At 33.2% G+C, this 12,420-nt stretch overlaps 1 protein-coding gene across 5 annotated transcripts in view; it reads right to left on the reverse strand.

The window, feature by feature from the left end:
* Nucleotides 1–394: 394 nt before the first annotated feature.
* Nucleotides 395–12,420, reverse strand: part of LOC107193013 (pyruvate kinase-like) — a 22,013-nt gene continuing 9,987 nt past the window's right edge. For 2 of the 5 annotated variants that reach the window (XM_015582385.1, XM_015582384.1), the window contains exons 2-7: nucleotides 11,496–11,763; nucleotides 7,115–7,459; nucleotides 6,086–6,272; nucleotides 4,395–4,916; nucleotides 3,436–3,774; nucleotides 2,166–2,509 (exon numbers count right to left, since the gene is read on the reverse strand). In XM_015582385.1, coding sequence (XP_015437871.1) covers nucleotides 2,271–2,509; nucleotides 3,436–3,774; nucleotides 4,395–4,916; nucleotides 6,086–6,272; nucleotides 7,115–7,459; nucleotides 11,496–11,762 — 1,899 coding nt within the window. In that variant the 5' untranslated portion in view covers nucleotide 11,763 and the 3' untranslated portion in view covers nucleotides 2,166–2,270. Of the gene's footprint in view, nucleotides 778–2,165; nucleotides 2,510–3,435; nucleotides 3,775–4,394; nucleotides 4,917–6,085; nucleotides 6,273–7,114; nucleotides 7,460–11,495; nucleotides 11,764–12,420 lie in introns of those variants that run through there. The other 3 variants (XM_015582386.1, XM_015582387.1, XM_015582388.1) reach the window with 3 other exon arrangements.

Genomic DNA, 12,420 nt, shown 5'->3' on the forward strand with positions numbered 1-12,420 from the left:
ATAGAAATCTGTTCACTCTCGATGTTCCAGTAACGGATTCAACACTGACCACCTAAAGTGTCTCTGCTAGTTCAGACAATAGGAAAACAGTATTGCGCAAATTACTGGTTGTATAGTACTATAAATTATTGTCCGTGTATACCAAACATTTCAAAATCAGAAAATTCTGTTATTTCAATTTTTGCCTGTTATTTAAAATAGTGAAGTGGTTGTTTAGGTTGATAAAATTGATGAACCCCGCTGTATATTTCATTTTCAATTAACACTCAGCACTTGCTAGCGTGAAATTCTGCGTTTACACCTATTCAAACGCAATCACAAATAGATTTTATTTATAAATAAAAGTACTATGCAACTACTTATTAGAAGTATGTATATAAAATGAAAACGCGTATTAAAATAAAATACATTTTTTTATTTATCTTCATACAGAAATTAGAGAATCCAGAATATAGTCGTCAAATTGTTAATAATGAAAGTTTTAATAATTTACTGATTCGAATAAATGTTTACTTTACTGTTTATTACTGTAATGTGTATGTATACGTATATTATGTTTTCCTATACTGTATTACATAGGTAGTAGGTACTTCACAAGGTCAATAATATAATACTGTAGCTACTGGCATCTGTAGGTAGATTTTAAGCTTTTCAAAGAATTTACTAAGCTCATCATACATATGTGTGTAAGTTACATACATTCGGAATTTTAACATCTACATTCATTGAATCCATTTTTCTTCTTATAGACCAGCTAGTTGTATTTAGTCAACATTCCTGAAAATTAAAAAATTAAAATGCATATTACATATAATTTAAATTGAAAAGTTATTTCATTAGTATTGATGTATAACAAAGCAATTCATAACCATAAAGCAAGCAAAAAATGGAAAGGACCCAAATGTACATACTTTAGCATGTTTAGAAATTTGTGTTTTACTTGTTTGTTGTACTGGAAAGAAACAATGTTCATTCATTTGTAAGTCAAAATATCTGAATTGACGAACATTATGATTCTTTTTAGTCTTATCCCATTAAATTCGTAAACATGACAAGTTATAAATGTAGTCTTATAAACTTATAATGTAATCTTATAAACGTAGTCAGTATAAATGATCAAATATAGCTGTACCGTAATATTTATAGTTTCAGAACTTACCTCAAACTACCAACTTTTTATTCAATAACCAAAAATGAAGTATAATTATTTGCCAATCCACTGATGCTAAATTAAAGCTATTTATGTAATCACAATTTCTTGATTTCCTAAATCTTCATTGCCAACATCTTATTTACTTTTGCATTTTTATATTTTATATTTAATACTTTAAGTAATACACAGTTTTTATAAAAATAATATACTTTTTTTAAAAAGAACAATATACATGTGTACCCTCTAGACTCTAGACAATTACGTTATGTTTGCAAAACATATTTTTTATATAAACTGACTAATCATTTGTGGTAATGAAATGATGTTGTTATATTTAAAAAAAAAATGATAATGTTAGTAATACAAAATACGAACACAGACGAGTACACCACAGTCATCTAGATTTACAGCATGACGTTTAACTCATCGAGAAGTTGTGTACTATGTACCTTACAGTTTAAATATTGCTGTAAATATACTACAATACAGTGTCCTGCAGTAACAGGACAAATTAGAGTACGCAAAACGATAATTATTTGTTTCTTCATGAATAATGAGCAAGCACATAGTTCTTAAATAAATACTTTTTTTTTCTTGGAATATAAAATACATTAACGAACAGTATTTACTTCTATTAATAAACTAAATCATAAAGGCAATTAAGAACTATTTATTATACTGGTAACATCAGTAAGTTCGTAAATATTATTTACTGGCTAACGAAAAGTTGAGTTAGTAAATATTAGTTAAACATAACATGCAACTATAGCTTTTCTTTCTCCTTCAAAATGAAAACAACATAACTAATCATACACAAAACAAACGGATAAATGGTACATTAACCCTTTGACAGAGTAATAAGATATTAAGGAACAAAGAGACTCTTCTTTACAAAATGTATCGTCACAACTCAAATTTTTTGTTCCATCACAAACTAAGAGCTAAAATCTCGATGCATAGCCTTGTCAAATCTTTTTTAAACTAATAAGTCTAACATATAATGTTGTGCTGGAGTGTCTTAAATACGTAGTTCTGAGCTTGATGACTTGTTAATGTCTCTCGTATTTCACTGTGAAAGGGGTTCGTACACATTGCAACTTTAAGCATACAAAAATTATTACATCATATCATCATAAAAATCTGATGCACTACGTATGCTACATGCATCCTCGTCTCGAGGAACATTTATGTCTACATACACAACACGAAATGTATTCGTATATCCCGAGCCTTGTTTCCATCCAGTGACAACGACGACTGAATCTCCTGTTTTAACGAAACCACGACCTTTGCCAAAGTTTAATCCACATTGAACGCGTACGTCCACATCTTTCACCCAATCAGACAAAGGCGCACCTGTAAACAATAAAAAGAAAGATTACATTTTTCTTGTCGAAGTATTTACTGCGTTTCGTTCGAGTGTTATCTGGTCTCTTAAAAACACTGTACTGTAACAATTATAATTTTTTAGTTACACAAAGAAATATTGGTTTTCTTATTACTTTTTAATATTAAACAGAACGAACAGTTAAAAGAAAATTACAGTTTTTAGTAGTCTTATATGTATAATGCATCGAAGATAGATTAAAATTGCATAATAAACATATATTAATATGAACATGCTTGTTGCTTCAATATAGTATAAAGAACGTCTACCAAAGTTCTGGCTAACTTTTTTAATGTATCCTGCCTACATGAAACGAAAACATAAATAAAATTCATAAAAGTGCAATATAATTTAACGAAAGTAATGCACAATAATAATAAAAAAACATAATCACGTTGTTAATACATATCGTTAAATTATCTGTATAATTGTTACAGTTCTTTTCATTGGCGTCGCCCGACAGAAAAAAATGGCTTTTGCACTACTCTAGAAAAAAATTGAACCTCCCTTCCCTCGCCTAAAAGAAACAACTGGTTTTGCCCCCCCCCCCCCCCCATGAGGAGTTTTAACGAACCTAGTATAAATCTCAAAGACTAAAAGATTGCATATTGAATGCAATATAGCTAATATTACTGTTCTACATACACATTCTGAATAAGCAACAAGTTACAATCCCTTAAATTTGTTTTCTTTCTAATTCTACCGCAAAATTTCTAAGATTACCGATCTAATTAAGGGTTTGTACAGACGAGAACTTTAAAACCAAAGAAATGATTCAAATTTTGTGTGGTTTTCTAACAGAAGAATTATATTATCTTTCAAATTTTTTTTTAAATGACGCAAGTTACTTCCTATAACGTGCACATTGAAAAAGTTATAGTTAATAGTTCATTACCTTCATAGTAAAGTGGTAAAATTCCACGATAAAGATGTGCTTGCCGTGCAACTTGATGGAACCTGGTCACTGCAATAATTGGGCAGCGTGGTCTATATTTTGCAATTAGATGTGCAGACCGACCGCTAGTCGTAATTACTATAATAGCGCTAGCTAAACACTTCACAGATGCTTCTACAGCAGCAATGGCAACACCATGTGTAGCATCGATTGGAGGAATAGCTTTGTTTGAAAGATCATGGAATATCTGTGTTTGCCAGATAGCAGCTTCTGCTTCCTTGCAAATGTTAGCCATTGTACGCACACATTCCAATGGATAGTCTCCTTTGGCAGTTTCACCTATAACGCAGGTTATTTTCATCTTTTAGATGCAAAATTCATTTTCTGAAAAATACTCTTCTGATATTAAATACAATGTATAGATATACAAATGAGATACAGAAAACACCTAATTATCTTGTGGCCTTATATAATACCGATTTCGTACGAAAGTAATATTTTTATGCTTATTGCAGTTAAAAACGATAATATTGGGAACCTTGTTGAACTTCAGCGCTAAGTTAAAAATGAACACAATAAGTCTTTATTCAGAGATAACGATTTTGGTCGCGCAGAAGAGAAACCGGCAACACAGGGGCCGATACCACGCTGCTCATTTTGATCACGGAAACGAATGTAAACGATTCCATTTGATCTTACACAACTAAAAACTGCATTGTCAAAACTGTCGTGTCTGAACAGAGCCTAAAGATACAATCGTTTACTACTTGTTCGCTTTAGAAAAACTAAGTCACTTTTGCATTTCTTTCTTTTCTCCGTGTTGATTTCTATGAAAATAATCAGAGCGATTATAAGCTCCCAAATTGTAAGACAAACATTTACATTGAAAGTTCAGTGCATTGTGTACCTTATTTGTTTATTTATTATTTTATGTATTAGTGTAATATTAATGTCAATACCCGATAACATGACGCAATCTGCACCATCGAGAATGGCATTCGCAACATCAGATGTTTCTGCTCGAGTTGCGCGTGGTTTCTTCACCATAGACTCAAGCATCTGCGTGGCACAGATTACTGGTTTACCAACTTTGTTGCATCTACTGATCATGCATTTCTGAGCTAGGAATACTTTTTCCGGTGGTATCTCAATACCAAGATCACCACGTGCAACCATGATACCATCAGAGGCATCGATAATTTCATCGAGATTTGTCATGCCCTGTTGATTTTCAATCTTGGATATTATTTTAATATTCTTTCCCTTCTCGCCAAGAATCGACCGAATTTCGGCCAAAGCTGCAGCGTTTCTTATAAAGGAAGCAAAGATCATATCAACTTCTTGTTCAACACCAAACTTTAGATCAGCCTTATCTTTTTCAGAGACAGCTGGCAGATCCACTGGTACACCAGGTAAATTAACACCCTTGCGGGAACCTAGCATCCCACCGTTCTCAACGGTAGTCATAACGTGATCAGGATCTAAAAAATTCAGGAGAAAAAAATTAAAAATTCCTACTTTAGAGTGGTGATAAGTCTAGACTGGCAGATCATTATGGCATAAGAAGAATTCTTCTCAAAAAAGAATGACAGTAGACAGTAGTCCTAAATCTAAGTATGCTGAACCCATGAATTATACACCTCGGCTTCAAATACCGATATATACAGGGTGGTCTATTTAAACCTTTACACACAATTATCTTCCGCATTATTCGTTATTCCACCTAGTATGTCCACCTAGATGAAACTTATGACCATCATGAGATGTCCTCCTTCAAACAAAGTAAGTTCAACTTGAAGCATTTTTCGAAATAACTAATAGTTCGAGAAATAATTGCGGGTAAAGATTTAAATAAGAATTCCTAAAAGCAGAAATCATAATCCACTATGCCAATTTGTATTGTGTTTAATAAATATACATGTGTATAATACACATATGTGTTACAAATTTGGCCATGAAAATCATTTCATTAATACATTTCAATACAACACAAGCAAGTACAAGTAACGAAGATTTTGAATAAACAATTAAAAAGAAGTAAATTAGAATAAAATAAACTGCTTTTTAGAGAAACTATAAAAAATAATATAAAAGTTTAATTTCAAAATTTATCTTATTATTTTTCATATTTTAAGATACAAAAGGTTGAAGGTCATATTTATACGTTCCCTGGTGCGGGTTTTAAGAGATGAAAAGAGTCACAAGATTATTTAAAATGTTCGTAATAGATGAATGTCATTGAGTAAAAAAAAACTTAAATACATTAATAATTAGATAGCAAAAAAAAATAAAAAGGTCGCTCAACAACAATATTCATATAATTATTTAATTATATGAAGCAATGTTTTATAATTAATATATAATAAAAATTCTAAACTTATTCGTTGCTCTATGAATGGACCAAAACTCTAAATTTTAAAAAGTGTATCATTAAAAAAGCCAAGGAAATGAAAAACAATTTTGTCATTACACTTACTAATTCTGAAAAAAAGCAGTGATCTACATGCCTAAAAACTTTAGAACGCACATAAGAATTACGTTCTTTAAATTTTGACTTACAAGTTCTAACATGTAAGATATACATGTAGATAATTGTATAATGAAACTTAATTAAGTACTCCTTATTTAAAATGCAGTGAATGATACATACTGACTGCGGTAACGATGAGAGAAATCAAGCCATCATCGACAAAGACACGATTTCCAACCTTCAATACTTTGGAAATATTTTCATAATCCACAAAAACTAAGTTCTGGTTACCCTTTTCCATGTACGATTTATCGGTGGTCAATTTGAAAGTTTGACCCTTAGTTAATTCAACCTCAGCGGACCCGCCCTAAAAAAATAACAAAAAGTAAAATAATAAATGTCTTTTTAAATAAAATAAACAAAGTACTGTCCCCAGCAAAACGTATTACACTAAAGATAAATATAATAAATGTTTCGCTAATAGAGAAAGGAACAGAATGAAAGTTACCTGTATGTAAATAACACATTAATATAAAAATACAATGACTCAAACATTCGATCACATAGTGTTGAAATAACAATTAAAGTTAAAAACGTTTATGCAATCCCTATTTATGTATCATTATCTTTACTTTCATCATCCTTCTGTGATATATTCTTCCTAATTTAGAATAAAATTCCAAGGTTGGTACGTAATTCGGTGAACGAATGTATGAATCACTGAGGACACCTTTGTCCATTTGCAAAATATAAGTGAATTAACACTCTGTAACCCAAATTAATTTTTACTATTTTAAAAATGTTTATCTGTATATGTATACTGTTTACCAGTTGAACACATGAAACTTATTGTATGAAACGGATATGGTCATTTTTTTTAAAAGTATACTTTTTTGTTCATAACATTATTCTGTGTAATATCCTTTACAATACTTTATGAGAAATCTTCTCAACGTTTAGTGTGCGTTTTTCAAAGAACGCTGTTAGTTACTGGTAAGCGGTGCCAAAAAAATACAATACAGTTGGACATTTCGGGCTAAGGTCACACCGAACAGTACTGCATTTGCAAATGTACAGCGATATTCTAATTTGAAGTTACATTAGTTAACTGAAGAAACGGACGTTCTACAGTAGCTTAATAATAGTAAAACTGCTATGTGACTGCACAGGCATACTGGGCAGTAGAAGGTCAAGTAAAACACTGCTTACGCCTTCCAGAAGTCCTGTACGAATTTCAGGGCCCTTCGTGTCCAGAGCGATCGCCACAGGAGTGTTAATGCCCCTACTAGTAGAAAAGTTCTTCTGCGCTGCTCTGACATTGCTAATCGTTTCAGCATGGTATTCATGCGATCCATGAGAGAAATTCATTCGTGCGATATTCATACCCGTGTCGATCATCTTCTCGAGGGTTTCAACGGACCTCGAAACGGGTCCGATCGTGCAAATAATTCCCGAAAGTCGAACGAAAGATGCACGACTTTCAATATCTAGGGCACACATGTGATCCAACTGGGTTTGCGCATACAACGCTTGAGTGTTCGGCGTCCCAGCCATCTAGAAACAAAAACGTGTGACGATTAAAGAAAGTTCTTATACACCAAATTTCGAAATTGAAAAAAGTTCGTACTGTTTTTGATCAACGGGATGTATTCAGTTCAAATTTTTCTTATTACTGTGATAAACAATATCCACGTCGATAAAAGATTTATTCTGCTTATTTTGCATATACAGTTAGTCATATCATAAAGTATGCACCTATTCTATACGTGCGGCGTATTTAAATATTTACTTAATGTTAAAGTCGAACTTAACAATTCTGATTTACATTATGATAAACGTTCATATACTACTTATTAGGTCGTTTCCAGTTGAGAAGTTATATACAGTTCAATTTAAAAAGTATTGTTACTTCTGAAAGTGGCAGAAAACGGGTACACTAAATTTGATTTAAAAAACTAGATCGATCTATGCATAAAAAAATATTAAAAGTATAATAAGATCGCGGACATATCCGACGAAATATTAACTTATAGTATTTAACCTTTTCGGTACGGACAATAAGTAGCTATACAAGTGGTCCATAGAATGCTCGTTGTGGCCGAAGAACGAAGAACGAGTATACAAGTGGTCTTCAAAATGCTATTCATATGATTTCTACTCTTCGGCCGTCAGGAACAAAGTTGCGCTTTGGTGTCGCCGTACCGAAAAGGTTCAAATAAATATACAGTTTGGATGGATACCCTCGTGCGTGTTCTTTTACTACTTCTACTAATAACAATACTTTTTTAAATCGCTCATGTGTAATTATGCAACTGAATTCATCTTAATCTAAAATGCATTAACCATATCCTACACACAATTAGTACTTATATCTTCAACATTGATTAAATATTTCAAATATGTTTCACGTAAAATTGGCACATACTTCTGTAAGTAACTGTAGTGATATCATTTTTCATTTGTTTCGATACTGCATTATTTAGTTAATATTATTAATTATATTATTGATTAATAATATCCAAAGTTTTTTACAAATATGTCCTGTAATCTCAGACTTACTTTGACTTATATTAAACTGGTTGATAAGCAACTGTTTTTGAAATGATGAAGAAGTGTATACTGCAATTAACATAATTTACAAGCTTGGAAACTCCGATAGAAGAGTTATAAAATTATGAAATAGTGCGACGCAGTCGAAGTTAAGTACATATTAAGAAAGTTGTAACTGCTTAAGTTTATAGTACAAAATCGCACGAACTTTTTTCAGTACCTAATACTTTATGGCTGCTTTAAAAAAAACCATTCAACAGCTTAAATTGAAAGCACTACGTAGTTCACACGCTATATAATAACTACAAATAGCAACGCAGTGCAAATTATAAAGAGAACATTAAAACTTTGTTTATTCTCGCAAACAGAATTCATTGTGCCTTGTTTGACTTTATCTGTGTTAATTACCCAGGAATAGATCTCGCAAAAGACAACTAACACCAATCAAGTCTGCACTAGGGTACACTTAATCTACTTTAAGAAAACCTAATTTCCAGGGGTCTGCGGGTACCTGAAATCACGGGATTCCCGAGCCTCGGCTCGGGTCGGGAGAAGTCGGGCGAGATCGGCCAGGATCCTAACATTATAAATCACATCGGGATCCCGACAAATGTCGGATCTCGTAAGATCTTCGGGTCCCGAATGATATTTTCAAGAACTTATCCATCTGACAGCAAAAAATTAAACTATACGATACAATGCCATATTGAATCTTCAATTTCATAATATGAACTATAAATGCTAAATAAGTTAACGATTCCAAATGGAATCCTGCGGTTGCCAGGGTTAATAATACAATTTTTAGTACACATTTCTTCGTACGTTATGTTTTTATTAAGTAAAATAAATAAAGTATAATATAGTTAAGCATAGTTTAATTTTTTGCTGGTAGATGCATAAGTTCTCGAAAATATCATTCGATTATATACTGTCATACGATTATACGATTTATACTGTCGGGATCCAGGCCAATCCCGGCCGATCTCGCCCGACTTCTCCCGACCCGACCCGATCCCGAAATGTCGGTTACTCGCACAACCCTGCTAATTTCACAGTTTTCAGTGCAAAATGATTTGTCAAGATCAGTAAGAGAAAATAAGTATGATATACATATATTCATTGTCATTTTGTCTCACGAAGGAACAGTTCTTTTAAACTTGGCCGTTTGATTTCATGAAACACCTAATAATAATTACCATGTACATACTTACAAGGTGTGACAAAAAAGTTTCGAGGAAATTCATTTCAGAATTTTCATCAGATCTTCCAAGTAGTCTCCTTGACACTGTACATAAGCATTCCACCATTAGATCCATTGATCCTAACATTTCTGGTATCTGTTTTAGTACCCGCGTCGCATTACAAGGTGTAACAATAAAATTTTGAGAATAAGTTTGTTTCTATCGAAGTAGACGTAACCGGTTACATTGTTATCACTTTGACAGAAACAAAATTATTCTCGGAACTTTATTGTCACACCTCGTAATACAACTTTGGTACTCAAACAGATACCAGAAATGTTTACAATCAATGGATCCCACTCTGAAACGCGTGTGTAGTTTCAAAGGAACTACTTTGAAGGCAATCATCTCATATCTGTTTAATTTTTTAAATCAATTTTGCAAATGAATTACTCTTGAAACGCTATTGTCACACTCTGTGTGTAACATTTAAATACGTCTTAATTCCGTAATATAAAATAATTCAAACAGAAAGAAAAGCTACGCAAGCGACTGTGCCTGGAAAATATATTCCAGTTGATAGAACAAATCATAGAAAAACGTTTGCGAATCTAGAGCCAAGTAGTATTCTCAATTAATATAAATAGAGTGTATTCGCACACGAATAATCGCAGGCACTGAATACACAAATGTAATAAGCAACAAAATGAATAAATAGTATTAACTCTGAAGGGAATAATGAATAGATGCGTGAAATTGGTAATTATGCAGTTTAGCAGCGTTTCTCAATTTTAGTTATTTTGTTATGGTTTTTTTTTAAATAGCTTCATTTTATCACTAAAACGGATAATGAAGTGGAGGAAGTCGAAAAGTAATGTACATACTTTTATCATTTTTGTTTAAAAAACGTGGGAAATTGTTCAGATTCATACACTCATCACCGATTTCAATTACCTTTGTTTGAATATGTTATGGAACTCAACATTTTGAACAACTTTTTCCTGTACATATTAGCACCGATTGGGCTTAGTTTCCGAGATATTTGCAAAGTACTGGACGCGCCAGCATGGTGTGACCGCTTATCGAAACGCAACACATAGGTATAACGGGCGAATACGTTGCCACGGACATGCATGTATAGGCAACATTCAACGCAGTAGTAGCGGCGGCAGTTGTTTGCAAATATCTCAGGAACAACATTACTTTTTTGACCTCTCCCACCTGACTTTACGTTTTAGTGATAGAATGAAGCTATTTAAAAGAAACCGCAGTGAAATAGCTGAAATTGAGAAAGGCCGCTGAACTGCATAATTACCGTGAAACTAATTTGACCACGAAGAAAAAGATATATAAAAATACCAAACGGATAAATAAATTCTCATTACTATTACAAGTATTTCTTTTTAACGGATCCATTTTCAATATCGAGTCAACAATCACCGTTAATAATGTGATAAAAACTGGATTGGTTAATTATTGGACACTACTTGTCTTTACTTTTGAATATCTCATCCTTTTGTCTACGGTGCAACATATATTATTACCAATGCACTGCTATTCACGAATCAATCACAACAAAAGCGAAAGTCTCGAACTAGTACACGAACATTTCGCAGGTACATATTATGTATATGACAACGACGCACGTTTACATCGAATGTATGTTCTTATTTACAAATATTCCTCTATCTGGCAAACGTTTTCGATGGTTTGTAGAGGGTGATTCAGGACCATTTCTAACATTTTGGATAACACTTGCTTCGATAACACTGATATGTAGGGGAAAGGTAGCAAACACACAGACAGCAATATCATTCCAAAAACAACTCGTTCACTAAACTGAGTGGTGAGGATAGTACCTTATCGTCGGCGGTAATCCAGACCATTTTGGCAGGCTGCGTAAATAAACAGGAGACAGGAATTAATGGCAATATGGTTGCGATGATACCGCGGCTACATCTGGCTGCATTTTTCGGTGCATGAAGTGCGCACTGCTTATCGGGCAAGCAACGGAAGTATCGCGATGTGCGGAAGTAGAGAGGGGAATTGAAGACGTGCGATGGACGCAACAAACGATAGCGGTACCAATGCATGCGGCAGGTATACCAAAATTCATGTGGACACATTCTATTACAAATTTCTTGTTAATACGCGGCGCGTGCGGAAAGTATGGTCCGGTCAGTAATTTAAAAAACTAGTGAGGGGAAAAATATGTTAATTACGGCGAACGATACCTTCACAGATGCATTATTTTTCCCCATACACTGTGTATGTGCAAAAAGTTTTCGGGCTGATTTGCAATCGACAATGCTGATTGCATTTTTCGATTCGCGGAGAATCGTTCATCGGGAATTTGCACCACCACACAGTGGTTTAGAACGCTATTTTAGGAGTTCAAATTTGAAATATTTTAATTTCATTCCAAATGAATTCCAGTGTCTTTATCGAGCCAAATTTTCTTTTCTGTTTAAATTTTAAGCTAGATCGATCACAATTTTTACATTTCTCAACAATTTTCTTACAAAACTTTTGCACGTTGGTTCGGATAATGAAACAGTTTCCATCGATTGAGATCAGTTTGTTTTGAATTATCAATTTTTGAACAATTATACTGATATTAATATTACTTAAAGGCAGCAGAAGTAGTGATTTCACGCGTCATATTACAGTTTTTTTAACCCCTTCAGGGTCACCAGCGCTCGGTCTCACACCTCGATGATTGTCACTTTATTTTTGGCTCACAAATTACTTACGATGATAACACCCCCCCCCCCCCCCCCCCCA

The sequence above is a fragment of the Dufourea novaeangliae genome, unplaced genomic scaffold, assembly GCF_001272555.1.
Source record: "Dufourea novaeangliae isolate 0120121106 unplaced genomic scaffold, ASM127255v1 scaffold479, whole genome shotgun sequence".
Classification (NCBI taxonomy): Eukaryota; Metazoa; Arthropoda; class Insecta; order Hymenoptera; family Halictidae; genus Dufourea; species Dufourea novaeangliae.